Here is a 27992-nt window from a genome sequence, read left to right on the forward strand (position 1 = left end):
TTCACCTTTGGAAAGTTACCACCGATCCAGGCGGGGTGCTAGGTGTCCCTTTCTCCGAAGGACCCTGGAGCCAGCACTGGCAGCATGGCCCGGAGACCGGGGTCCCCCTCTGCTGGCGGCCGTCCCGGAGGCTGAGCACAGCTGGGACCTGGGCCTGTGCGGAGCCCAGAGCAGGGCCACCCCTCAGGGAGAGGCAGTGACGGATGGTCGGGGCCAGAGGAATTCCCTGAAGGCAGGACAGCGGCCAGCAGGTCCCAGAAATGCAGGGTCCAGGGAAGGCCACGGCCCCGCCTCCCTTCCCTTCGAGGCCGGGGCGCACACAGGAGGCCGGACAGGAGGACCGGCTGTGGGGACTGGGCTTTATTTGAAACCACTGAAAAGAAGAACCCGCAGCGTCTGTGGGGATGGAAGGCCCGGAGGCTGAGGGCGAGGGAGAGGACGGAGGGGCACAGCACGGGAGACCGGCCGGGGTGCCAGGAGCAGGCGCCCGCAGGCCACGCTCCAGGACGGACGGGCACAGCGGCGGGGGCTCCACGCGAGGGGTCTCTGGACTCTGCAGCTGACCCGCAGCCCGCTAGTCGTCCCAACTCTTGGCCTAGGAGAGAGAGACCTTCACAGCCCTGCGGGCAGGGACAGGAGTTATCTCCACCCTCCACCGGAGGGCGCTGGTTCCCAGGGGGAAGCAGCGAGTCTGTGAGGGGTGGAGTCCCAGGGTAGCTCGGGGGCCCAGCTCCTACCTCCTCAGCTGCTTCCTCTTTGGCTGCCTCATCCTCCTGGGGCGGGGCGGGTGGCTTCAGCTCCTCCTGTGGGGAGAGAAGGCGTGGGGCCTGGTGGGCGCAGAGCCTCCTGGCCCCAAAGGGAGCAGAGCCCTCACACCTCTGCACACGCGGTCCAAGGTGAGGGCGTGCGAGGGCCAGACGGCCTGGGAGTGACGGTCATGGGAGGGCCGCGGGAGGGCTTGTCTGATGGTGCACGGCCGCAGGGTCCACACTCCCCGGAGCTCAGCTTGGTGCTGAGGCCTGGGCAGCCCCTGGCTGGGCCTCCCTGAGGAGCCTGGTGGGCGGGCAGTGGCCCCAGAAGCCCTAGGCCTCCCCCCACCTCAGTTCCCTGAATCAATGACCACACACCCTTGTCCTCCGGAGTCCCCAGAAGGGACAGCATCGGTCACTGCTCACACGGGCCCTGAGGCAGGGAGCCAGGTGTCCAGCTGGAGGCCGGACACGCACAGCAGGGGGCTGCGGGCATCAGGCGGGCTTGCTCCAGGCCCTCGCCGGGCCCAGGAGCAGGAGTGCCTCCTCTTGCCCTCCCCGCCTCCTGGGCGCCGGCCGTCTGACTCGCACTGTCCTCTCCTGTCTCCGCGCACCCAGGCGGATACTTGCCTGAGATGCGGCAGGCCTAGCGGTGGCCGCGGGGGGGCTGTGTGGCCGCTGGTGGACAGGGCGGCACCTCTGTGCCACCACCCTACCCTTCATGGGCGGGGCGTAAACCAGCACCAATGTCAGCCGGAGTGGGCGCAGGCTCTCGGGGTGTGTGTGTGTGTGTGTGTGTGTGTGGCCACCTGCTTAGTCCTGCTCCCAGAGCAGGCGTGGTGGGCGGCAGGAGTGGCCGGGCGGGCCACTGGAGGGTGAGTGGTGACTGGGCGGCTCCAAGGGTCAGAGCCTTCGAGGTTCGGGGGGAGTGCCCAGGAGCTGCCCACCCAGAGCAGCTGGTGTTGGGAGCAGGGGGAGGCCTGGTGTGTCCTGCAGCACACGGGGGGCGGGGTGCTGCCCAGGCACCCGCCTCTGTTGGGTGCTCACCATGGGGCTGTCCTCGTGGCCTCCTGGGGGCCATTCCCTGCATTGTCACACAGCCAGTGGGACACACTCTCGCCCCTCCCATTTCAAAGAGGAGGAAATGGGTGCCCTGGCCTGGGTGGCTCGGTTGGTTGGGCATCATCCTGTGCACCGGAAGGTCAAGGGTTCGAATCCCAGTCAAGGCACATTCCCAGGTTTCAGGTTCCATCCCCGGGTGGGGGTATGTACGGGAGGCAGCTGGCTGATGTCTTTCACTTTCCCTACCCCTTTCTCCCTCTCAAAACAAAACAAAACAAAACAAATCAGTAAAGCATAACCTCAGGCGAAGATTAAGAAAAGATGAGGCCATGGCGGTCCAGGGAGGCTGAGGAGCCTCCCACGTGGAGCTAGGACGGGCAGAGCTGGGCCGAGCCCCTGCAAGGCCCCTAGCGTGGGGCGCAGGCACAGCCTCGCTGGGCCTCATCTGCACCCTGCCTGGCGCTCCGAGCTAAGGGAGCCCCGAGCTAAGGGAGCTCCGAGCTAAGGGAGCTCCGAGCTAAGGGAGCTCCGAGCTAAGGGCGCTCCGAGCTAAGGGAGCTCTGAGCTAAGGGAGTGATGCCTGGCCAGTGCTTCCAACAGAGCTGCCCAGGGCGGGCGGGGGGGGGCGTGTTTCACCTGCCAGCCGCCTCCGGGGGTGCCCGCTGTTCCTGTGCGCTCTGCAGGGGCAGCACACACACACACACACACACACACACACACGCGCGCGCACACACACACTCACACACTCACAGACACACTCACATTCACACACACTCTCTCATACACACACACACACACACTCTCACACACACACACTCACACACGCAGACACACTCACATTCACACACACTCTCTCTCACACACACACACACACACTCACATACACAGACACACACTCACATTCACAGACACACACGCGCGCGCGCACACACACACACACACACACACACTCACATACACAGACACACACACTCACATTCACAGACACACACACTCACATTCACACACACTCTCTCACACACACACACACACTCTCACACACACGCAGACACACACACACACATTCACACACTCACAGACACACTCACATTCACACACACTCTCTCACACACACACACACACTCACATACACAGACACACACACTCACATACACAGACACACACACTCACATTCACAGACACACATTCACACACACTCACACACACACACACTCACACACACACACACACTCACACACTCTCCGGCGCACACTCAGCAGCACACAAAGGCCAAGGAGGGAGGGTGCAAACTCAGTCTCCACCAGCAGAGGGCGCTGCTTCCCAGCCTGGGAGGCGGAGGGCGCTGCTCAGACGCGGCCCCGCAGAGCCGGGCCGCTCACAGGGCGGGAGGAGGGAGGAGGGAGGGGGCGCGGGCGGCCAGGCTCACCTTGCGCACCACTCCCGAGGTGACGGCGATGTTCTCCGCCTCCTCCACCGTCTTGGTGGCCACGGTGTTGACGCTGCTGACCACCGCTTCGCTCACAGCGTTGGCCTGCTCCTTGGTCTTCTCGGCCACTGTGGGAGGACGCCGGCTGGCCTCGGCCCTGAGCCCTCCCTGCCAGCCAGCCTGCCCCCTGCCTCTGCAGCCCCTTCCAGGGCCTCAAGCCTCTGGCTCTGCCGAGAGCCCAGGCTGCCCCTTCCCTGGGCCGGGGCTCGGCGGCCTGGGAGGCCAGCCCGGGTTCTGAGGGTCTGGGTCTGTGCACAGCTCCGGACCCCGGTTGGGAATAAGGAGGACCTGAGCTTGGCCCTTCAGTACCTGGAGGTCCGGGCCCCTCCACCCCCTGGTCCCGGCTCCTCACCTGAGGTCACGCTCTGCACCACACCCTCCTTGGTCTTGGCTCCTGGGGAGGAAGCGGAGGCATCAGCCCAGACCCACCCCGGCTGGTGCTGGGGTGAGGTGTCAGGGCAAGCTGGGGTCGGTATGGTGAGGACGGTGTCTGCAGGCTGGCAGGCCCTTCAAAGGGCTTCCTGCTGTGTCTGGGACAGGATGGCGGGTGCAGAGACCGGAGGTGGCAGGAGCAGCTGGGACCGGAGCTGAGTCATCAGCTCGGCCTCCTCTTCCTCCGGAGGGAGGGGCTGGGCCTTACTCCCCCTCCCACCCCTCCCCCTGCCGTGGAGGCCTGGGTGTGGGTGGGTGGCTTCCCCCGCACTGAGCCCAGGGCCGGGGCCCCCGGGGGCAGGGCTGTGTCCGTGCACGTGAGCACAAACAGGTGTGTCTCGGAGCGGCACCCCTCTTGCTGCCCTGCCCCAGAGACTCCTGGGCCCCGAGGAAGTCCGAATGGACACTGGATGCCGGAGAGTGGGGTGCTTCAGGCCCAGAGGCTGATGCTACAGCCAGTCCTCCTCTCAGCTTCAGCCCCCAGGGCCCCGCCCACACTCACCCACATACATGACCCCCTCCTTGGTCTTCTCAGCCGCCTCCGTCACCCCCTGCTTGGTCTTCTCCACGGCACCCACCACACCCTCCTTGGCGATGGAGAAGCCCTTCTTGAAGACGTCCATGGTGAGCGGTGAGCGGAAGCCGGCTCCCTGGGGCTGTGCTGGCGCTGGCAGTGCTCCGCAGCCCTGTCCCCGCTGCCGCCTCTTATTGACGCCGGTGAAATATTGATGATGCAGCCGCTGGCCTATGGAAGCCCAGCCAGCCTGGGGGTGGGACGGGGGAGGGAGAGCAGGAGGAAGGAGGGGGGAAGGAGGGAAGGGGAGGGAGGGAGGGAGGGAGGAGGGGAGGGAGCTGGCAGCGGGGTCCAGGCCCCCTGAGCCGGCGGGCTCCACCCGCTCCTGCCCCGGGGGAGGTGCAGAGGGGCGGCCGGCCTGGACCCCCTCAGCCAGCACCGCCTCTCACCCACCTGCTGCCCTGACACCCGCAGGGCCGCCCTGGCCAGGCGTGCTCGGCCTGGGGCTGTGTGTCTGTGACAGCTGGGCCGTAGGGGAGGAGCTTTGCTCCCAGCACCCAGGCAGGGTAGGGGTCAGGGCCACCCAGGCCTGTCAGGCAAGAGTGGCCAACCTTCCAGACCCGTCGGGGCTGCCCAGCCACTCCCGGCAGAGCCTTCCTGCTGTGCGAGGAGGAGCTGGGGTGGGCCGAAGGCTTCCCCTGCCCTGGCCTCTGGCGCGCACCGAGCCCTCAGACCTCAGACCCAGCCTCCCCCTGTGCTCCCGGGTGACGGCACTGAGCAGGGAGAAGTGCTCCCGCATGCTGGCCACCAGCATGAATGCACAGCAGGCTCCCTGAGACCCACCAATGCCTTCTATGGCCCCTCAGCCCTGTGCTCTTCTCTGTCTCCGTGGGACATGGTGGGGGTTTGGGGGTGGGGAGGAAGGGCACCTCCTTGTGCAGCAGGAATGGCACCAGGTGGGGTCTGACGGGACCTGGGTTTGGCAGCCTCAGCTCTTGAGTTCCGGCTAGGAAAGAATGCAGAGCCAAGACCCAAACTATAGGAGAACATCTATACTAGTAATAGCCCAGGGGGCATCATGCCCTCACGTCATCACAAGATGGCCGCATGCACATTGTTGGCGGGGCCCGGGAGCTGCTCCACACAGTGAGGCCTGAGAGTCCTGTGGCTCTTCGTGGTGTGGAGGAGGTGGTCCCGGCAGAGGAGGCAGGTCGCAGCAGGGGAGGGCAGTTGGGGGCAATCAGGCCGGCAGGGGAGCAGTTAGGAGCCAGCGGTCCCGGATTGTGAGAGGGATGTCCGACTGGCAGTTTAGGCCAGACCCACAGGGGATAGTCCTAAACCGGCAGTCAGACATCCCCAAGGGGTCCCAGATGGAGAGGGTGCAGGCTGGGCTGAGGGACACCCCCCTCTGTGCACGAATTTTGTGGACAGGGCCTCTACTTCATTTATAAACTCACAGAGGGGGAAGAAGTAATTTGTAGAAGAAATGAGCTTAAGCAATGAGTTATAGCGGTGAAGGAGGGCCTGGAGCTGGGGAGTGAGGGGGCAGCGGAGAGCAGCCTGAGAAGAGGAAGGGAAAGGCTTGCTGCCCCCGGAGGGCGGGAGAGGTCCCGGAGGAAGTCTCAGTAACATATTCAGCAGCTTTCCACGTGTGTCCTCTCAGGATGGAGATCTCCACAGACTGGTCCTGAGGCAGCCTCGGTGTCACTCGTCTGGTTGTGCTGCCTCTGGGTCTGAGCTGAGACACAACTGAGCCCTAGCTGCCACCTCCAGCGAGAAAGGTCACCGCCTGCTAGGAGAGCACAGGCGCCCCGGGCGGGGGAGGTCCCACCTACCTTTGTCCTTGCTAGACACCGGGCCCTCGTCCTCGCTCCGCTCCCGTCTGTGTAACTCCACCACACGTGGGCCTCCCACACTCCCAGGTCCCTGACACAGGTCCTCTCGGGGCCTGGGAACCAGCTGGGCTGCTGACTGCCTCTGTGCGGGGTGGGGAGAGAGAGAGAGAGAGAGAGAGAGAGTGTGTGTGTGTGTGTTAGTGTGTGTGTGAGTGTGTGTGAGTGGGTGTGAGTGTGTGTGTGTGTTAGTGTTTGTGTGTGTGTGTGTGTGAGAGAGTGTGTGAGTGTATGTGTGAGTGGGTGAGTGTGAGTGTGTGTGAGTGTGTGTGTGTGTGTTAGTGTGTGTGTGTGTGTGTGTGTGTGTGTGAGTGTGTGTGAGTGGGTGTGAGTGTGTGTGTGTGTTAGTGTGTGTGTGTGTGTGTGAGTGAGAGTGTGTGAGTGTGAGTGTGTGTGTGTTAGTGTGTGTGTGTGTGAGTGTGTGTGTGTTAGTGTGTGTGTGTTAGTGTGTGTGTGTGAGTGGGTGAGTGTGTGTGTGTTAGTGTGTGTGTGTGTGAGTGGGTGAGTGTGTGTGTGTTAGTGTGTGTGAATGTGTGTGTGTGAGTGTGTGTGTGTTAGTGTGTGAGAGTGTGTGAGTGTGTGTGAGTGTGTGTGTGAGTGTGAGTGTGTGTGAGTGTGTGTGTGTGTGTGTGTAAGTGTGTGTGTGTGAGTGTGTGTGTGAGTGTGTGTGTGAGTGTGTGTGAGTGTGTGTGTGTGTGTGAGTGTGTGTGTGAGTGTGTGTGTGAGTGTGTGTGAGTGTGTGTGTGTGTGTGTGTGTGAGAGTGTGAGTGTGTGTGTGTGTTAGTGTGTGAGAGTGTGTGAGTGTGTGTGTGTGTGTGTGTGTGTGAGAGTGTGAGTGTGTGTGTGTGTGTGTGTGTGTGTGTGTGGCTGGACCACATGCACCGGTGGGCCGGCCTAGGCCACTTCCTCTCTTTGTTGTCCCAGCCTTCTCTTCCTTCGGAGCCTTCCCCTGAAGCAGTTTCTGGAATCACCCGCAGCGGCTGAGCCTGCTCCCTGCCAAGATGATCCTGACTCTGCTGCTCAGCCTCGGGGGGGCGCTGGGCTGGGGGCTGCTGGGGGCCTCGGCTCAGGCCCCCGGTCCCAAGTTCTCTGAGCCACCCAGCCCCGGGCTGCCTGGGGCCTGGAGGCCAGAGGCTGAGGACATCAGCAGCGACCGACGGTAAGGAGGAGCCTGGGCTCGGGGAGGCCCTGGGCCCAGCTCAGCCAGAGCGGGCTCCCTGGACCTCAGTGGCTCACCTGTGAAACGGGCTAGTGCTGTCTACAGGCTGGGCAGCCGTGAGGCTGAGTGAGTGCCGGGATGCCCGCCTGTCTGGCCTGGGGCGGGGAATGGCCTGAGGGCCGGGCAGTCCGCCAGGCCGGTGCGTGGGGCTGCGGGCCGAAGCTTCGGCTGGCTCCGCAGTGGCTCCTGTTCTTCGAAGCCTGTCAGTCCCGAAAGCTGAGTGGAGGTGGGCTGGCCGGAAGCCACGGAGGACAGACGCTCCTGGGACCGGGTTTTATCTGAGTGCAGGGATGGCAGGGGGTCGGCCTGGCTCTGCGCCCGAGAGGGCGCCCGCTGCACCTGCAGGGCGGGAGGCGTGGCCCTGGGGGTGGCCCCGGGGTCGCCCCCCTGACCAGGACCCTGTCTGCCAGCATCTATTTGTCCAGGCCGGGGCCTCCCGCTGGGTGAGGCAGTGGGTCACAGGGTGCCCACGTCCGCACCAGGTGCTGCTGACTGGCCGGGCGCCCTGCCAAGGTTATCTCAGTTCATCCTCCGACTGCACCGGTCACAGAGGCGGCGCCGAGGCTCAGAGAGGCTGAGCAGCTGGCCCGAGGTCACACAGCCAAGGAGAGCCCGAGCCGGGACCGGAGTCTGGTCCCTGGAGTGCTCACAGGCAGCCCTGGCCCTCAGTGTGCCTCCCTCACTGACACCCCAACTTGATTGAGGAGCTCCATGGATCTGGAGAGTGAGAAGGCGCAACTCACACTCCCCAGGCGGCCACCCGGCCTCTGAGCCACCGCGCGGACTTACAGAACGGGCTGACCCTTCACGGTCAGTGTGCTTACTGGACACTTTCCCAGGCGCAGATCTGATTAGGCAGAGGCAGGAGGACGGGAGTAAGGAGTGCACACTGACCCTCAGGGAGGGATGGGCTGGCCCCGTTGCTGTCCTGCCCGCTGGTCTGCTCAGGTCCGGGAGGCACAGGCCCAAGCCCCAGCCACCAGCTCCGCGCCCTGCCCAGGCCTCCTGCTCCCTTCGGTGACAGGGAGGATGAGGGCCGAGTGGGTGGGAGGACGTAGGAGACCTTCTCTTCCCCTGCCCTGGGCGTGGGCGGAGGGCACTCCCTTAGCCCCGGGGAGGGTGGCCTCTGGGCGGCCATCGCCCGGGTGGCCCAGGGGTGCAGAGAGCGTGTGGGTGCGCACAGGGCACTGTGGCCGGGAATTCCCAAGCAGGGCCCAGCCCAGTCCTCAGTGGCTCCTGGGAGTCCCTGCAGGCCTGCTGGGGCCCTTCTCACACCCGAAGCCGCGGTTCCCAGCCAAGCCCAGGTCGTCAGGGCCCCCGCAGGGGCTGGTGAGAAAGGAAGGAAACGCTGCACAGCTTCCTCGCTGAGCGCTTCCCCTGCTCCTGGAAGGGAGGGCGCCCCTCCTCCTCCTCCTCCCTCCAACTCCTCCTCCCTCCCGGCAGGACCCGCGGGCGGCCTCCTGCACTCGGACTGCACCCCGTCCCTGGTCCCTGGCTGCCAGCGCCAAGCTCCTCCCCGCGTTTGCCACTCACTCTGGGGTCCAAGCCCCGTGGCCGGGCCCAGAAAATACCCTTTGCAAGAAGGTTGAGCATGTCAATATAAGAAACCTCCAAACGTGCAGAGAATCATGGGTTTGAGCCTACCTGACAGCCGGAAGGAGAATCTTAACAAACTGAGAAAACGCTCCGGAGAGCGCCAGCGTGCAGCTGTTTTATACAGCGAGCGGGACAAAGGCAGGCGTCAGGGGGGCATGGAACCCCTGGTGGGGGTTGAGGGGGAGAAAGTGCGGGGGCCCCTGGGCTGGGTAACAGGTGCAGCAGACACCCTTCTCCTACACTGGTGACAAGGACTTGAAAATTCTCAGGGACAGCACCTCGAGATGGCGTTTGGGGGAACAAGATGGCATGAGGGCTTCTGTGGTCTCTGCTCTGGCATGGGTGCCCTGAGGGGTCAGGAAAGGGGTGGGGGGCTGACATTCCGTCTTAGAGCAGAGGCGGCAGACAGGCCTGGGGTGGGGTGCCCGCCATGACGGTTATGTCAGACCCTCCTGTGCGGCCACTTTCAGCGTCTGAGTCTGTAGGCCCACCACCGGCTCCCGAGCCCGTCGGGGTTGGTATGTGGTCCCATTTGTGTCCACACAGAACAGCGTGGCGCCCAGCGCAGGTCCTGGGGAGGAGGAGGAGGGACGTGGCTGGGACCCCCAGGAGCGGCCAGTGAGCCAGCCAGCTGGGCGCGGCCTCTGGGAGCAAAGAGGTCCCTGCTCCTTGGCTTCGGAGGGGGTGGGAGAGCCACGTGGGGATGTGAGCTCCTCAGGGAAGGCTGAGCCTGCAAGGGGACAGCTGAGCCACGAGGAGGTGCCCATGTGCACACTGCTGTGACAGCCTGCAGTCCCGCTATTCTCCCCTCTTTACCTGTGAGGCTTGGTGGGGTGGGGCGTGTGGGACCCAGGTCAGAGCTGGGCCCTCATCTGCCGGGCAGCGGAGCGGGAGTGGAGACCTGCGGCTCCCAGCCCTCGGCCGGCCCAGCCCCGCTCAGCCCCACCCGTGCTCACGGAGCTGTGGGCCTGGGCAGTCCTGCATGTCACTGCCGGGGGAGGGGTCACACAGGGTCAGGATGGAGCCCGGGCCTGCCCCCTGGGCGCACACACCGCAGAGCCCGGTGGGCAGAGTCCTGGGCAGGGAAGCTGGCTCTGGCCGGATGCCATGGGCTCAGCCCCTTCCTAGCTCAGAGGCAAAGCCTTCAGGCTCAACCTGGGGGCACCTTCCTAGCTGACCCGGGGCTTGGGGGGGGGGCCTTCTCCCCAGGAGGGCTCAGGGCGGGGCCTCCCCGGCTCCTTCGGAGGCACTCACTCCCGCGCATCCATAATTCAGGAGCCAGCCCTCCCGGGAGAGGCTCTCTGCCTCCCCACAGCCCTGCCCCTGCCCCGAGAGCCAGCTGTGCGGATTCTCTCCATCTTCCCAGAACCAGTGTGTGTGTGTGGGGGCGGGGGGAGTGAGGAGGGTCCGGGCTTGTTCACATGTCACCCTAAGAGCAGGGGGGTGCTGGCCCAGGCCACCCAGCTCCCATCGGAAGCTCTAAGGGCCTGGCCACTCTCTCCTGCCTGGGACTGGGCATCAGGGGGGCAGCCCGACAGGCGGGAGGAACCGCAGGCCTCTCTGGGCGGGGCCTGCCTCTCCGACCCCTGCAGAGGAGGGTGCAAAGAGGGCGCAGGCCCGAGACCAAGAGGCAGCGAGAACAATGGGCACCTCCACGAGCTGGGCTTGGGGTGCTCAGAGGGCCAGCGAAGCTGCCAAGAGCTGGAGGAAACCAAAGCAAAGGTCAGGAATGTTCCCAGGGCCTCGGGGCCAGCAGCCTGCGCTGAGCGGGGGCTGCCAGGGGCGTGGGCAGGAGAACAGCGGCGGCCGGAGAAAGCCAGCGGAAGGGTGGCGCCAGCGCTGCCAGCTCCGGAGCTCTGGGTGGAAAGTTCTGGTCACGCCCAGTGGCTGGACCGAACGGCACCGGGACCAGGCCTGGGCCTGCCGACGCTCAGCAGGGCCCACCCTGGGGGGCACCCGGACTCTGATTCTGTCTGTGGCGCAGGCCGGGCCGGGCACTGTGGGTGGGAGTGCGTTCTTGGCCTCTACCCACCAGATGCCATTAGCACCCACTCTCCGGCCCTGACAGCATGAATGTCTCCAGAGGCTGCCAGACACACGGGCGGGGCTGGGGGGGGGGCTCCCTTTTGAAAACCACTGGTTCCGAGAAGTGCTTTCTCCAGGGCTGGGCCCACGTTCCAGGAACTTCCACGGGCCCAGGGCAGGGCTGGCTTCTGGTCCGGGGACAGCCTGTGCCAGCCTCTCCGGCCCGTCTCTGGGGGCATGGACGCCTCTGCTGACAGCCAGGCAGCCTCCTGGGCGCGCAGCCCGCAGCCTGCACGGCCTGCCTTCCACTGCCATCTCTGCTGCCCGCCTGCCTTCCACTGGCCCCGTGCCCACACAGCATGTAGCCTCTGTGGAAACGCCAGTATGTGCTGACTGCCCCTGTAAGAAGCCTGGCCGGCCGCTGGGATACAACTGAGCCGGACACACATTTGCTGAGACAGTCAGAAGCCCCAGGCCCCCAGCCCCGGCCCTCACAGACAACGGCTTCCGGCTTGTAGGAGGCTCTTTGGTGATTGGCTCTGGACCTCTCGCATGCTCATGTGGCCACTTCTTGGGCGAAGTATCATCTGTGGTCTGGCTCTCATTCCTGCTCCCTCCCCTGCCTCAGTGTGCATGGGTGCACACGCCCGGACACACACGCATGGGTGCACACGCACGGGCACACACTCACGGGCACACACACATGGGTGCACACTTCCTGCCTAGCCTTTCCCGTGTTTTCACGCTGAGTGCTTACTGAATATGCTGCTGAGTGTTGGTACTTGAAAAAGCTGTGTAACCCCACTCTAGAGCAGTGGTCGGCGAGCCGCAGTTTGCCGCTCTGTTGACTAATGAGTTTGCCGACCACTGCCTTAGGAAAAACAATTTTAATGTATTAATGTCTTCAACACGAAGTCAAAACTTCTGGATAGGGGTAATGCTTACGCAGTGGCCGGCAAAGTCAGTCAATAGCAGTTTGCTGACCACTGCCCTAAAGGAAGCAATGCCTTTTCTTTTTGCTATTTTTTTTTTAATGTCAGAGCGGGAGAGTGATAGAGAAACATCAATGATGAGAGAGAATCGTTGATCCGCTGCCTTCTGCAGGCCCCCTATTGGGGATCGAGCCTGCAACCTGGGCAGGGCATGTGTCCTTGGCTGGAATGGAGCCTTGGTCCCTTCAGTCTGCAGGCCGACGCTCTATCCATGGAGCCAAACCAGTTACTTCTTCGCTGTGTATATGTCACGGTCCACACTGTCAGCCAGCTGCCATGGAAAGCCACTGTGTCCGTGGAGACCTTGTCACTGAGCTGTGCTCGGGCCTGGCCTGCCCCGCCCACCCCCCCACCCCCCCCCCCCCCCCCCCCCCGCAGCTCCCTGTGGGGCTGGCGTCCTGGTTTGGTGCTTCCTCCTTCCTGGTGTCCTCCGTGGCTCTGCCGCTTAGCTCCCCGCATTCATTTTGCAAATGATAGTTCTCACTTTGGTAACAAATCAGCAAGATTTTCTGAATTATCACAATGCACAGAACAGTTTTTTTTAATATACATTTTTAATTGATTTTTACGGAGAGGAAGGAAGAAGGATAGAGAGTTAGGAACATTGATGAGAGAGAAACATTGACCAGCTGCCTTCTGCACACCCCCTACTGGGGATGGAGCCTGCAACCAAGGTACATGCCCTTGGCTGGACTCAAGCCAACGCCCACTCCACTGAGCCAAACCAGTTAGGGCCGCAACCCAGTGTTTTCAACAAATAATGTTTTGAAAAATCGAGGAGTCCTAAAGTTCAATTAAAATTTTTTTTTAAAGTTTTGCCCTGGCTCAGTGGTTCAATTGGTTCAATTGGTCCAGTACACCAAAAGGTTATGTCCAATTCTCAGTTAGGGTTCGATCCCCAGGCAGGGTGCATATGGGAGGCAATCAATCAATGTTTCTCTCTCCCTTCTTCTCTCTCAAATCAAACATATCCTTGAGTGAGAATAACCATTTTTTAAAATTGTATTTTTAAATTATAATTCACATTCAATATTATTTTGTATTCATTTCAGGAGTACAGCGTGGCAGACAATCATAAACTTTACAAAGTGTTCCTCTAGATATTTCAAGTGCCCGCCTGGCACCGTGCATAGTTACTAGAGTACTACTGACCGTATTCCCTGTGCTGCACCTACACCCAGGACTGCTGTGTAACTACGATCTGTGCTTCTTAATCCCTCACCCTTTCCCCCAGCCCCCAGCCCCTCCCCTCCGGCAACCGGGAGTCTGTCCTCTGCGTCTATGAGTCCGTTTCAACTTTGGTTGCTATTTATTTGCTCTTTGGCTTCCACAGAGAAGTGGAAGTCAGTCAGTCTTTCTCTGACTGACTTCTGGTCCAACCATGAGCCCTGAGTGGCAGCCTTGGCAGCAGGTGCTGGGGGCTCAGGGGCGCGTCTCCCAGTCGCCTGGTCACAGGACTCACCAGGCGGCCGGAAAACACGCAGGAGCCCCGGAGGCCAGCAGCACCCCTTCATCCCCACACTCAGGGGAGTCCGTTTCCCTCCAAATCCTGGCCCCCACACGGAGGGAGCTTTCCCGGGCACCCTTTGGTTTATTCGTCCCCCAGATGTGGAGCAGAGTTCCGGACCTTTCGCAGAGCCCGGTGTGGGAGGGGCAGTGCTGGTGACTCCCCGGGGATGGCTTGTGGCTCTAACATGCCAGGAGTGTTTTGGGTAAACAGGCCTTGCAGGACCGATAATTAAAGGGGCAGTGCCTAGATTCAGATTGCTAGCCCCCCAAAATGCCCCATTTCCCCATCATCCTGTGTGGCTGGGTGAGCCCTCCTGTGCAGTGGCCCTCGTGGGCAGGGCTGACCTCTGGCTGGCTCACCCAGGATCGCCCTCCCCGTGGCCGAGCCTGGGCTGAGCTGTGAGGAGCCTCCCCTCCATGGGCCCGGTGCTGCCAGGACTTTCCTTCGGGGGGCGCCGGATCGAGGCCGGGCTAGTGATCTGAGGTGGGCTGAAGCCCACTGGGTGGTGTGCGGGTCCTGGGCCTCCTGAGAGGGATCCCATGCTGGGGTCCCTGTTTGGAGCCACAAAATGCCCGCAGTGTGCGGGGCAGGGCTCGGGGTGGCAGGTGAGGCCAGCAGAGCCCTCAGGCTGGCATGGAGGGTGAGCTCTGCACAGGAACGGCGAGAGGAAATGGCCCTCACTCAGAGCCATGCCCAGGTCTGCCCGCCGTCTCTCCCGTGGACAGGTCTCTCCCGGTGGATGGGGTCTCTCCCCAGTGACTGGGTCTCTCCCGGTGGCTGGGTCTCTCCCCGTGGACGGGGTCTCTCCCCATGGATGGGGTCTCTCCCCAGTGACTGGGTCTCTCCCGGTGGCTGGGTCTCTCCCCGTGGACGGGGTCTCTCCCGTGGACGTGGTCTCTCCCCATGGACGGGGCCGTTGGTGTTCACAGCAGGCGCTCTCTGGCTGCTCCTGGCCTGGTGCTCGGCAGAGCCTCACTCCTCAATGGGAGCCTCTGCAGCTCAGAGGTCCCTCCAGGTTCCAGCTGCCGGCCAGCTCCGGCCTCTTTGAAAATGCTGAATGAGTGCGACCAGCCAGGCCGGCCTCAGGCTGTGGTCCTGTGGCTGATTTGCAGTCTGGTCTGATCCCGGGAAGGAGAGTGCAGCTGCTCCTAGCCCACTGTCTCTTCCCCTCTCTTATTTGGTGGCACTCTCTGGCTCAGAGGCACCGGGGCGGGCAGGGCCTTCGAGGGGCCCAGGGAGCTGGAACACACTGCCCCGCCCGCCCGGAGACTCGCTGACCGGCCTGGGCAGGGCCTGCCGCTCTCGTCTTAAAGCGCCACCTGGTGTCCGGTGGGAAGATTGGTGGCGAGACAGAACCGCTGCAGCAGCAGCTCCCTGATGCGGGCTGGGAGGAAAGGGCTGGAAACCTGGAGCTTGAAATGCCCGCCCTCACCGAGCGGCTCAGTGGGTCCAGCATCGTCCTTGGCACCGAGAAGTTCGATTCCGGGTCAGGGGGCATACCTGGGTTGCAGATTTGATCCCCACCGTGGGAGGCAACCTATCATGCTCCCCATGAGAAAGGAAGAGTCTTTATTCTGTGCTCATCACCTTAACAGTTAGGCTGGGCATTGGATTCTAAATTGGAGATAAGTTTCCTTCAGTATTTTGAAGGCTTTAGTTTCCGGTATTGCTGTATTGCTGTCGAGAGGGTAAAGGCCATTCTGATTAATGGCGTGTGTGTGTGTGTGTGTGTGTGTGTGTAAAATGTTCTAAGACACATGTGTCAAACACAAGGCCCGCGGGCCAAATCCGTCCCGCCAGGCCTTGCAATGTGGCCCGCACCGCGCTGTCATCACTGCACTCCGCTGCGTTTCCATCACAATGACAGTTTATGACTGTTCAGTAAACCATTCGGCCCGCGATTTAGGCTGGATTTTAGATTTTGGCCCCTTCTCTGATTGAGTTCGACACCCCTATTCTAAGATATGATGGTGATGTGGTTTGCTTTGATGTGAGTTTATTTTCATTGTATTTTGGGCTGTGGGGCTCTTTAAATTTGAAGATTCAAGATTCAAGAAATATGTATGTTTTAGGTTGGACGTTGGATTTCCAAATACTGCTCCTCTTTTTTTTTTTTTTTTTTTTTTTTTAATCTTTTTCTTCTACTTTTCATCTCTCTTTTGCTCTTCTTTTAGGGAAATTTCTTTAACTTTTTAAAAATATATATATTTTATTAATTTTTTTACAGAGAGGAAGGGAGAGGGATAGAGAGCTAGAAACATCGACCAGCTGCCTCTTGCACAACCCCCACCGGGGATGTGCCCGCAACCAAGGTACATGCCCTTGACCGGAATCGAACCTGGGACCCCTCAGTCCGCAGACCGATGCTCTACCGCTGAGCCAAACTGGTTTCGGCGGAAATTTCTTTAACTTTATCCTCCAACACACACACACACACACACACACACACACACACATATATTATTCCAAGGACATGTTTTTATTGATTTTTAGAGGGAGAGGAAGGGGGGGAGAGAGAGAGAGAGAGAGAGAGAGAGAGAGAGAGAGAGAGACAGACATTGATTGGTTGCCTCACATACATGCCCCAAACAGGGATCAAACCCTCAACCTAGGTATGTGCCCTGACAGGGAATGAAGCCTACAACCTTTCTGGTGTACAGGACAATGCTCGAATCAGCCGAGCTACCTGGCCATGGCACTGTCTAACATTTTTATTACTTATTTTTTTGCATTTCTACTGTTATGTTTAATTCCCAAGTGCTTTGTGGTTATTGTTTTTGTATATCCTCACTTTGAGGATTTTTTATTTTTTATTTTTTATTTTTAAGTAATGTTTATTTATTTTTTAAATTTAACTTTGTATGTATTTTTTTAGTATATTTTATTGATTTTTTTAAAATCAATCTTTATTGTTCATATTATTACAAAGGTTCCTCATTTCTTCCCCCCTCCACCAGGTTCCCACCCCACCCTCCGCCCCCTCCCCACCCCCCATTGTCCTCATCCATAGGTGCACAGTTTATGTTCAGTCTCTTCCTCCCTCCCTTTCCCCGAGAACAGTCAGTCCATTCCCCTTCCATATCACCGACTCTACTACAATGAACCGCTATTATTGTTCATCAGGTTTTTCAATCTCCTTTTTGTTGTTGTTGTTGTTGTTTAAATTAATAAACTTTTACACTTCTAAGAATAAATTTTAAAATCTAATAATTTTAAACCTTGTTTTTTTTTTCTGCCCTGGGAATTGAGAGCAAACTTGTTTACATGTAAACTTAGGTTATCAAAAGGTGTAGCCATTCAAGTGTAAATAGACACATTGTTTAAACATAGCTGCTGGTTGGAATTGGATTACCTGTTCTGGGTGGGAAGGGCTTGTCATTCCCTTTCTCCATTAAAATTAAGGTGTTAGCTTTATTAAAACCTCTTTTTGGCAAGAGACCTCAAACTTTCAGAACTTTAAATTTTTCAGATAGTAAATCAGTTACTTAGCATTTTCTCAAATCAATAATACCTCCACATGCCCAAGAATACACTTCACACAAAAGACATTTCCAAATAGGTCAACCAACCTCATCCAGGCCCCACACAAGGCCCTCACAGATCAACACCCCAGCGCTACAACAACTCAACACATCCAGATCTAAGCCTTCCTCATTTTTCAGCAGACCCTCAAGTTCCCCCAAAAGTTTCCAGCCATGTCTGAGAGGCAGCCTTGGGGCGGGGGCAGGCGAGGAGTGAGCTGTTCCGGGCCTGGCTGCTCCAGGCCTGGCCTCTGTTGCTCTGGTTCATTTCACAACCAGCTGCTCCGGGTCTGGCCACTGCCGCTCCTGACCTGGCTGCTCCGGGCTTGGCTGCTGCTGCTCCGGGCCTGGCCGCACCCGACCCAGCTGCTCCAGGCCCAGCCACTCCAGGCCTGGCCGCTCCCAGCCTGGCAGCTGCTGCTCCGGGCCTGGCCGCACCCGACCCGGCCGCTCCGGGCCTGGAAGCTCTCGACTTGGCTGCACCAGGCTTGGTTGGTGCTGCTCTGGGCCTGGCTGCTCCTGACCCGGCTGCTCTGGGCCTGGCTTCTTCGGGCCTGGCCACTCTAGGCCTGGCCGCCGCCGTTTCAACATTCTGTCCTTTTTTTTTTTTTTTTTTTAAACGCATTATGTTGCAATGTTGGCTGCTGAGTTGAGTTCCAACTTAGTCTTCAATTTTTCAAGATCTTCTTTATATTCTTTCTTAAGTAATTTTACTATCTTTTGCTCTCACTTGATTTCTTCACATTGAAAACTTCTTTGGTTTCTTCCTCCTTGTCCTGGAAGCTCAGCAGGTTGGCCTGTGGCACCCCTTTGTTCTCCGCGGGCTCCTGCACTGCTTCAGCCTGTTGCCGGGGTCGGCGCCGCCCAGGAAGCAGCCCCCGGCCTCGGCTCCATGGCCCGCGCTCAGCGGTCGAAGGCCCCGGGGGCCCCATCGCCCAGCTCCTTGCTGGCGCCCAGCTGGCTGGTGTCCGGCAGGGGCTCCTGCTCCTCGTCGCGTTCCTCCAATCTGGAGCTTTTTTTTCTCCTTCCCGCTAGGGGAGTCTAGCATCAGAGTCAACAGACTGTCCTCTGCATGCAATGTGCGCGACTCCGGGGGCTCCGCTTTTCGCCGCTCCCCCAGGACTCCACCTCACAGCCCCGTCTCCTTCTGCTTGAGCCTGGGTCCCAGGGATTGGCCTAGAACTGGAGTTCAGAGCAGTCGGGACTGGGGCTCAGCACCGCCTGAGGATTTGTTTCTTCCCGCCAGGGCAATACAGCATCAGAGTCAACATTCTGTCCTCTGCGCGCAATGTGCGTGACTCCGGGGGCTCTGCTTTTTGCCGCTCCCCTGGGATTCCACCTCACAGCCCCGTCTCCCCCTGCCCAAGCCTGGGTTCCCAGGGTCTGGCCTAGAACTGGGGTTCAGATCAGTTGAAACTGGGACCCAGCATGGCCGGAGCTCCTGTTTCCTTCCCTCCAGGGCAATCCCTCATCAGAGTCAACATTCCTTCCCTTGCAAGCAATGTGCGCTACTCCGGGGGCTCAGCCTTTCGCCGCTCTCCCAGGACTCCACCTCACAGCCCCGTCTCCCCCTGCCCGAGCCTGGGTCCCCAGGGTCTGGTCCATAACTGGGGCTCAGCGTTGCCGGTTCGGGGGTTCAGCCCAGGCTGGGGGTTTTATTTCCTTCCTGCTAGGGAATGCCAGGCAGCACCCAGCCCTCTCCTCCTCTCCGGCTGTGACCTCTCCGCGCGCGTGCGGGCGCGCAGCATGTCTCTGTACCTTAGGCTTTTTCAGCTCCTCTGATTTTCCTTCTGGTTTTCTCTTTCCTTCTTGTTGCAGAATTTTCAGTCAGTCGACTACCTGTAGCTCTGGGCAATGTCCACTCTACATTTTAGTTGTATTCCATTGAAATTGTGTGCTGCTGCGGTTAGGTATCTACCTGAGCAGCCATCTTGGATCCTCCGCTTTATTGATTTTCACTTTGAGGATATTTTTTCCATTGCTTTTTAGAGAGAGTGGGAGGGAGGGAGGGAGGGTGAGAGAAAGAAACATCGATGTGAAAGAGACACATTGATTGGCTGCCTCCCACATGCCCCATGCAACCCAGGTACTTGCCTTCGATACAGAATTGAACCCTCAACCCTTGGGTCCATGGACTGATGCTCTAACCAGTGAGCAACATGGGCCAGAGCCCAAGGGTTGTTTTGATGTCCCCCCTCCTTTTTTCCCCCTAAATTTATTTTATTGATTTTCCACAGAGAGGAAGAGGGAGAGATAGAGAATTAGAAACATCGGTGAGAGAGAAACATCAATCAGCACACACCCTACTGGGGATGTGCTCACAACCAAGTCACATGCCCTTGACAGGAATCAAACCTAGGACCCTTCAGTCCTCAGGCTGAAGCTCCATCCACTGAGCCAAACTGACAGGGCTTGCTGTCCCCTTTTTAATAGCTTATTTTTCTTACTTCTGGATCCAATAAGCACTCATCAATCTATTAACATTAATGCAAATTTGGGGGAAGTTGTCTTCTCTCCGAAATCTTATATTTCTACTACAAGCCCGGTGCACAAAATTCTTCCCCTGGGGAAGAGAAGGTCCCTCAGCCTGGATTGTGAGAGGGTGCACGACTGGGGCTGAGGAGGGACCTGGGAGGTTGGCCAGCGGGCAGGGACCACAGGAGGGCTCCAGGGCAGGTCCAGCTGGTCTCACTCAGTCCTGATCGGCTAGGCCCCAGCAGCAAGCTAACCTACGGGCTGGAGCATCTGCCCCTGGTGGCCAGTGCACGTCATAGCGAGGGGTTGAGTGGCCTTAGCATATCATTAGCATATCATGCTTTGATTGGTTGCGGACACTTAGCACAATAGGCTTTTATTGTATAGGATAAGCTGATTTTTTCCTTTGCTCGTTTTGACCTCCCTCTTTTGTAATAAAGATTTTCTCAGGGATCAGTCATGGGTGTCTCCGCCTGAGTATGGAGTTTGCGAAGCCAACAGAAGCTGGGAGAGCTGTGGGCTTCCTGTCCGTCCTGTCGCTGCTCTGTGGGCTAGGCCTGGGCCCCGAGGGCAGAGCCTCTGGGTCTTTGCTGCTGAGCAGGCGTTCTGATGGATAGCAGCCCCCTGAGGAGAGGTGCTGGCGGGCGCCTAGGGCCGAGGAGAAAGTGGCTGGGAGGGTCTCTGCACTCACAATGGCTGAGGTTACTCAGTCCCCCTCGACCCCCCCAGCGGCCCCCTGGTGGCCGTGCCAGGGTCCCAGGACAGAGACCAGCCCAGAGACAGGCCTCGTGGCCACCGCCATCACCTCCGACCCGGAACCCTGACCCTCCCTCCTGCCCTCTGTCCCCTGAAGGAGTGAGGCAGCGCCTTCTGCCCTCTTTACCTCTGAGGCCTCTCCTACCCCCTGCCCGGGGCCACCCCCCGGTCACGGCTCCCGTGCCTCACCCGCCCTCTGTGCACAATGCAGCCCAAGCCACCTCCTCCGAGGGCGCTTCCAACCCAGCACCCGGCCTCCATGTGAGGGGCGCTCCCGGGCCTGACTGAGGTCAGCACGTGCATGTGGGCACTGGGTGCCCTGGGTGCTCTGGGTGCTCTGGGTGCCCTGGGTGCCCTGGGTGCTCTGGGTGCCCTGGGTGCCCTGGGGGCTCTGGGTACACTGGGTGCTCTGGGTGCCCTGGGGGCTCTGGGTACACTGAGTGCTCTGGGTGCTCTGGATGCTCTGGGTGCCCTGGGTACATTGGGTGCTCTGAGTGCACTGGGTGCCCTGGGTGCTCTGGGTGCTCTGGGTACACTGGGTGCCCTGAGTACACTGGGTGCCCTGGGTGCCCTGGGTGCTCTGGGTGCCCTGGGTACACTGGGTGCTCTGGGTAAACTGGGTGCCCTCGGTGCTCTGGGTACACTGGGTGCTCTGGGTGCTCTGGGTACACTGGGTGCTCTGGGTAAACTGGGTGCTCTCGGTGCTCTGGGTACACTGGGTGCTCTGGGTGCCCTGGGTACACTGGGTGCTCTGGGTAAACTGGGTGCCCTCGGTGCTCTGGGTACACTGGGTACACTGGGTGCTCTGGGTACACTGGGTACACTGGGTGCCCTGGGTGCTCTGGGTACACTGGGTGCCCTGGGTACACTGGGTGCACTGGGTGCTCTTGGTGCTCTGGGTGCACTGGGTGCCCTGGGTGCTCTGGGTGCTCTGGTTACACTGGGTGCTCTGGGTGCTCTGGGTACACTGGGCGCCCTGGGTACACTGGGTGCTCTGGGTACACTGGGTGCTCTGGGTGCACTGGGTACACTGGGTGCCCTGGGTGCACTGGGTGCTCTGGGTACACTGGGTGCCCTGGGTACACTGGGTGCCCTGGGTGCTCTGGGTACACTGGGTGCCCTTGGTGCTCTGGGTGCTCTGGGTGCTCTGGGTGCCCTGGGTACTCTGGGTACACTGGGTGCCTGAGTGCCGACCTGACAGAGCAGGGGTGTTGCTCCGGGCGCTGACTGCCGGGGAGGGCCTGCTGAGCCCCTCAAGGCGCCTCCAGCCAGCAAGCTCCGCTCCACCAGCCCCCGGCAGCGGCTCCTGGGCCTGCAGGGAGGGCTGCCCCTGAACTCACAGCGCAGAGGCCTCGTGGGGCCGCCTTCCCGGAAGGGCCTCCTGCAGGCTGCCTCCCGGCCTCTCCGAGCGCCTGTGTCCGTGTCCGGCCTGCCTTCCTCCCCGCCGGTCCCTCCCGGCGAGGCCGCGGTGGCAGCGCCCGCTGAGCACGTGGCACGACCCTCTGCCCGGGGGGAAGGTGACGGTCTCCTTGGGGAAAGGGGATGCAGGTCTCCAGGTGCCTGTTCAGGCCGCTCCAGGCACGTGAGCTCAAACTGCGCCCTGGCACCAGGAGGAGTGAGCGCTTCCTGCCTGCGGCTCACTCTGTGTCAGCCTGTCTGTCTGTCCGGCTGGGAGCTCCCCGAGGCAGCGGGCCAGCCGCCTGGGCGTGTGTGTGTGTGTGTGCGTGTGTGTGTGTGGGTGTGTGTGTGTGGTGAGGGTGTGTGTGTGTGTGTGTGGTGAGGGTGTGTGTGTGTGTGTGTGTGTGTGTGGGTGTGTGTGTGTGGTGAGGGTGTGTGTGTGTGTGTGTGGGTGTGTGTGTGTGAGTGTGTGGGTGTGTGGGGTGAGGGTGAGGGTAGGGGTGGGGGGTAGGGGTCGTCTGCAGAGCTCTGAGGGCTGAGCCATGCGGAGATCTCTCTGCTCGGTTAACGAGCCCACACATGGCCCTGGGCGGCAGGCAGCTCTGGGCCTCCTGTGGCCTCTGGAAGGTGGTGGGCGCTGGCTGGCAGCAGCCCCCTCCTCTCCTCTTGCTTGATTTTCCAGGAACTGGTGCCCCTACCAGAAGTCCAGGCTGGTCACCTTCGTGGCTGCCTGCAAAACGGAGAAGTTCCTGGTCCACTCCCAGCAGCCCTGTCCGCAGGGAGCTCCGTGCCAGGGGGTCAGCGTCATGTGAGTGGCAGGCCGGGCAGGCGGGCGGCCGCGGGCCCTGCCGCGGGGCTCCGGCTGAGCGGTGTCTCCCTCAGGTACCGCGTGGCCGCCAGGCCGGTGTACCGGGTCAGACAGAAGGTGCTGGCCGCCGTGGCCTGGAGCTGCTGCCCCGGCTTCGCCGGCCCTGACTGCCAACAGCATGGTAGGCTCCGCGTGGGCCCTCCCGCTCCCCTCTGACCCGGGGGCCTGAGCTCCTCTGACCACTTGGGGTCAATGTCTGATGCCTGCTCCCTGCAGATCCCACTGCGGTCCCGGGTGCCGACCTCCAGGAGCCCTGGGCCGGGCCGGCTGGCGAGGAACCGGGTATGCTGCTTCCCGGGGGTGCAGGAGAGCAGGCAGACAGCGAGGCTGGTGCCAGGCTCTTCTAAATGAGGCAGTGCCATCTCCGGAGGACTCGGGCCCAGAACCAGCAGGGCCCCTGAGGCTCCGCACCGCCCTGCTGCATGCTCGGGGCCAGGCACCTGCTGCTGGCATGCACATCACCGTCCTTGGCACCCTTTCTAGGACCGACAGCTTCGCCGGGCACCCCCCTGCTCCTGCACTGCATCACCTGGATCACCTCCCCACACCCCTGCCTCAGCAGGCACAAGAAGTCCTGCAGTCCCTGTTCTCGCGTCTCCCCGCGTTGTCAGGCGGGCAGTGTCCCCTGCCCAGACACCCGGGGCTGGGCCTCGAGGCTGGACCGAGGCTGGGTGGCGAAGGCGTTCCATCACGTGGTGAACGCCTATCTATTGACAAGGGCTTCACGAATAGTGGCGGGGGAGGAACATGTGCCAAGATTGATTAGTCATGTCTGCTGTGGTGTGGATGGCAGGGGAAGGTCCCAGGTGTTTGCCCTCCTGGGACTAACGGCCTCTAAGCTGCTGCTCAGAGGCCGTCAGCATAGTCCTCTCTGTTCCCAACCCCGAAGGCTGGGCGCCCTATGGCCCGCCCAGGCCCGGGAGTTAGCCCTCAATACGTCTTTCTCACGTGCCCTCCGCCCTCCAGCTGCCGAGCCGGGTCACATCGGGGCGCAGCGGGAGCGCCTGCTGAGAGATCTCCAGAATGACGTCCACCACACGGCCGACAGCCCCGCAGACGGCCCGGCCAGCAACCTCACAGCTGCAGCCACCGAGGCAGACGAGGGGGAGCTCGGTAAGCGCAGCCCCAGGGCTGAGGAGGAGCCTGACTGCACCCAAGGGGCTGAGGGGGAGGGAAGCAGAGGGTTCTCTCAGCCCCTACCTGGGAGGCGCCCGCGCAGCAGGCCGGGGTGAATGAGGGCGTTTGTTGCAGAGTTCCTGGGCCAGTCCCCGGAGCAGGTGCTGCCTTTGGGCCCCGACTGGAGCGGCTTTAACCAGAGCCTGCACAGCCTCTTTGAGGCGGTCAGGAACCTCTCTCTTGGTGTGGAGGCCAACCGACAGGCCATCAGCACGCTGCGGGACGGCGCCGTGCCCAGAGCTGACTTCCAGGAGCTGGGGGCCAAGTTTGAGGCCAAGGTCCAGGAGAACAGCCGGCGAGCGGGCCAGCTGCAGCGGGACCTGGAGGACGGCCTGCAGGCCCAGCGCCTCTCCCTGCAGCGCTCCCTTGCGGAGGTGCAGGCCGACGTGGACGCCAAGCTGAAGAGGCTCCTCAAGGCCCAGGAGCACCTGTCCAATGCCAGCCTGGCGGCCGCCGCGGCAGGAGCAGGCGCCCGGCCGGAGCCCGAGAGCCTGCAGGCCCGGCTGAGCCAGCTGCAGAGGAACGTGTCGGCGCTGCACCAGGCCGCCGGCCACAGGGAAGAGGCGCTGCAGGGCACCCTGGCCGACATGCAGGCGACCCTCGACCGGCACGTGGAGGAGATCAAGGAGCTGTACTCGGAGTCGGACGAGACCTTCGATCAGATCAGCGCGGTGGAGCAGCAGGTGGAGAAGCTGCGGGGGACGCAGCAGGAGCTGCGGGAGCTGCGCGTGGCCCTGATGGAGAAGTCGCTCATCGCCGAGGAGAACAAGGTGGACGCGGACCGGCAGCTCCTGGAGCTCAACCTCACCCTCCAGCACCTGCAGGGCGGCCTGGCCGACCTCGTCAAGTACGTCACCGACTGCGGCTGCCAGGGGCCCCCCGGCGGCCCGGAGGGCCCGGGCAACGCCACGCGCGCCCCGGAGCGCGTCCCCGGGGGCCCGGGCGCCGGCCCCGCCCCGCGGGCGGCGGAGCGCGAGGCGGCCGTGTGGCGGGCGCTGGAGGAGCGGCGCGCCGAGGCCCAGCAGGCGGGCGCCGAGCGGGCGCGGCTCCGGACGCAGCTGCGCGCGCTGGGCGGCCAGGCGGCGGCGCTGCAGGCGGCGCAGGGCGAGCTGCGGCGGGCGGCGGGCGAGCTGCGCGCCTCCTTCGCGGCGCTGCTGGCGGACGCGCTGCGGCACGAGGCGCTGCTGGCCGCGCTCTTCGGGGAGGACGCGGTGGCCGCCGAGGCGCCGGGGCCGCTGGCGCTGAGCTACGAGCAGATCCGCGCGGGCCTGCGGGACGCGGCGCTGGGGCTGCACGAGCAGGCGCGCGGCTGGGCGGCGCTGGCGGCCCGCGTGGCGGCCCTGGAGCGCGCGGGCGGCGCGGGGCCCGCGGGGCCGGAGCTGCAGCGCCTGGGCGCGGACGTGCGGCGGCTGGAGCGCTGCTGCGGGGACGCGGCCGCGGGCAACGCCGCCCTCAACGGCTCCCTGCAGGGCCTGCACGCGGCCCTGGCCGGCGCCCAGCTCGGCCTGCGGCGGCAGCAGCAGCTCTTCCACAGCCTCTTCGCCAACTTCCAAGGGCTGCTGGCGGCCAACGCCAGCCTGGACCTGGGGCGGCTGCAGGCCGTGCTGGGCCGGAGGGAGAAGAAGGAGCAGAGGGGCCTGGACGCGGCCCGGAGGAGGGACAAGAAGCAGGCGGCGCCCCGAGCCCCGGGGGCCGCGCCCCAGGAGGCAGGTGAGTCCCGGCCCGGGGGTCAGGCTGCGCCCGGAGGCTCCAGGGGGACACGGGGCGGGGCGGGCAGGGCCCGGGCCTGGGGGGAGCTGGTGCAGGGCCTCCGTGCTGTCCCATGTGGCCCCGGAGGGGACCCCGAGCTCTGGGCAGTGACTGTCCCTGCCGGGCCGCCGTGGGGCTCTGCCCCCCTCCCCGGACAGGGCGGTCCGAACCCCCAAACCCCGCAGCTGGTTCCTGAGGCCTGGGTGAACACTTCCCAGCCAGCTCCCTCCATGGGTCTCAGTTTCTTCGTCTGTAAAATGGTGTGGGAAGGGAGAAGGGCTGGAAAAGTACAGCCTCGCCAGCGGAGATAACAGCTGTGTCTCTGTCAGCCAGTGACCTCCTAGGAGCGGCCAGGCCCCCTGACACAGGCATTAGCAGCCGTCGGGAGGGCTGTGTCGGTACTGAGCTATGTGGGTACTGAGCTGAGGAAGGCGGGTCTCGGATTGATTTCCATCCCAGGGAGGGAGTCCCTGAGCGCTGTCCTCTGCCCCCAGGCTCCCCCGTGGCCTTCTACGCCGGCTCCTCAGGAGGGATGGCCGCCCCGCAGACCCTGAGGTTCGACGCCGCTCACATCAACGTTGGCAGCAGCTTCTCCCCTGAAGACGGCTACTTCCGGGCCCCCGAGCGCGGGGTCTACCTCCTGGCCGTGAGCATTGACTTCGGCCCGGGGCCGGGCGCTGGGCAGCTGGTGCTCGGCGGTCACCGCCGGCTCCCCATCGCGGGCGGCGGCACGGCCACGGCCTTCACCATGGCCGAGCTGCAGAAGGGGGAGAGGGTGTGGGTGGAGCTCACCCAGGGGTCCGTGCGCAGGAGGAGCCCGCCAGGCACCGCGTTCGGGGGCTTCCTGCTGTTCAAGACCTGAGCCCTGGGCAAGCCAACCTCCGCGCTGGCCCAGCTCTTCCCCGGAGAGCCGCAGAGACGAGGCCTCCCTGGATGCGCAGGTTGTACGCGAAGAGGCCGGATGCTGCTCCCTGGCCGCCGGGGCTGGCCCTTCCGTCCCAGGCGGCGTGGCTGGCCTCGTTTGCTCCAGCGTTTGCTGTTTTGCCCCTTGTGGTTGAAAACTTCTGTGCACGGAACCTTCCTCTGGCTCCCGCGTGTCCCAATCCCTGCTAGAAAAGCGTCTTTCCCAGAGGATTGGGAACTAGAATAGAGGGGCATTTTGGACAATCCGGGAACCTGGCTCCAAGCACAGCCGGTTAGGTCTGTCAAATGAAAACGGACCGAGTATCGGGGGAAGGAAACAGTATCTTTCCCGCACTCTCAGTCCTTCCTCTAATGTACCTGCAACTTGAACTGCACCCCCTTTCTCCCTGCCGCACATGGGACACAGGCCATGCCACAGAGCTAACGTGTGCAGCTTTCACCTTCACGCTCCCCCACAGCCTGGCCACCCTCATTATTAGCATCTCGACAGGAAGGGAGCTGAGGGGGGAGGGAAGACACTAACAATCCCCCTCAGTTCCATCATCTTTGGGATCAGGCAGCACCCTTCCCAGCTCTGCCCGGTGAGCCGATGGCGGAAGGATGGGAGAGGCGGGAACATGGGCGAATAAAACTGTAAGTGTGTCTGTTTGTGTAAAGTGTGGCTCCGTCACTCCAGAGCCCTCCCTGCAGGTTCGCGTAGTTCTGCCTACAACACGAGGATCCTCGGTGAGCACTGAGTACTGGGTCAGACACCCAGCGCAGTTAGTTATTCTTGCAGTAACGTAGTTTAAGGTCACATGTTCTACAGCAAACAGGCTTGTCGGAAAACGTTTCATGGTGGTGGTAGGTGTTCAGTGTTTGCTGACTGTATTCTTCTCCGTAAGGAAATCTGACCGGGCTGGGAATAGGCGGGCAGGAGCTGGTCAGCCTGCTGGATCCGGCTCAGCCCTCGCCTGCCGGCTCCTCCCTCTGGCTAGGACCTCGCACCCAGTGCAGCCTTAGCTGCCAAGACCACTCCTGACCAAAGGCTGGTGTGTGGGCCCCCCTGACAGCCTGGAGGCAGTGCAGGCACCTGGCTGCCGCTGCTGTCAATCAGGCGGTGCCAGTGACGGAGTGGAAATTATTGCATTAATAAGAAGGAGTGAGCTGATGTCCTCCATAAGGGCACATGTCGTCCAGGGCAAGGTTATAAATAGGAGTGCTGCCTGGCAAGCAGGGCCCGCAGAAGGATGAGTCACGGGCCTGTTGCCGGGGATCTCATGAGCGAGGTTCCCGTGCAGATTCCCAGGCTCCCGTCACGCCCAGTGCAGGCTTCAGGTCCACACTGTGTGGCGAGGCGCCAGCTCAGCTTGGACGCTCAGTCACCGGACAGACTCACCTGCACTAAGACATCGCAGTCGCTGGGTGGAGACCGGTGCCTTCGGGTAGACCTGCTGCCCAGCTCAGCATCCAAACAGCCTCCCTCCAGCAGCAGCTCCGGAGCCGGTGCAGTGGCATCAGACCACCCTGATGGAAAAAACCCAGTACCACCGAGGACAAGAAGGATCCTGTAAGCAGACCAGGGAATTATAGTAATTCCTAAACAAACAGGAAGTAGAAAGGATCAAGTATGAAATGAAATAGCAATAAGAAATCATAACCCCAAAGC

At 61.7% G+C, this 27992-nt stretch overlaps 2 protein-coding genes across 4 annotated transcripts; one reads left to right on the forward strand and one right to left on the reverse strand.

Annotated features, from left to right (window-relative positions):
- Positions 1-23: 23 nt before the first annotated feature.
- On the reverse strand, positions 24-4468 carry SNCG (synuclein gamma). 2 transcript variants are annotated; one of them, XM_045570698.1, is made up of 5 exons: positions 4232-4468; positions 3650-3691; positions 3238-3365; positions 738-803; positions 24-620 (listed from the first exon to the last, which is right to left on the reverse strand). In XM_045570698.1, the coding sequence occupies exons 1-5, from the start codon at positions 4350-4352 to the stop codon at positions 39-41; spliced, it is 939 nt and encodes a 312-aa protein (XP_045426654.1). In that variant the 5' UTR covers positions 4353-4468; the 3' UTR covers positions 24-38. The 2 variants fall into 2 exon arrangements, with proteins under 2 accessions (XP_045426654.1, XP_036317128.1); XM_036461235.2 differs by having other exon boundaries at positions 477-595; positions 4232-4449.
- Positions 4263-27990, forward strand: MMRN2 (multimerin 2). Of its 2 annotated transcripts, XM_045570696.1 has the most exons (8): positions 4263-4353; positions 7060-7294; positions 22310-22435; positions 22510-22616; positions 22712-22777; positions 23462-23608; positions 23747-25381; positions 25915-27990. In XM_045570696.1, exons 2-8 carry the CDS (start codon positions 7137-7139, stop codon positions 26280-26282), a joined length of 2607 nt encoding a protein of 868 aa, XP_045426652.1. In that variant the 5' UTR covers positions 4263-4353; positions 7060-7136; the 3' UTR covers positions 26283-27990. The 2 variants fall into 2 exon arrangements, with proteins under 2 accessions (XP_045426652.1, XP_045426653.1); XM_045570697.1 differs by lacking the exons at positions 4263-4353; positions 7060-7294 and adding an exon at positions 10459-10672.
- The last annotated feature ends 2 nt before the right edge of the window (positions 27991-27992 follow it).

The sequence above is a fragment of the Pipistrellus kuhlii genome, unplaced genomic scaffold, assembly GCF_014108245.1.
Source record: "Pipistrellus kuhlii isolate mPipKuh1 unplaced genomic scaffold, mPipKuh1.p scaffold_m20_p_35, whole genome shotgun sequence".
Classification (NCBI taxonomy): Eukaryota; Metazoa; Chordata; class Mammalia; order Chiroptera; family Vespertilionidae; genus Pipistrellus; species Pipistrellus kuhlii.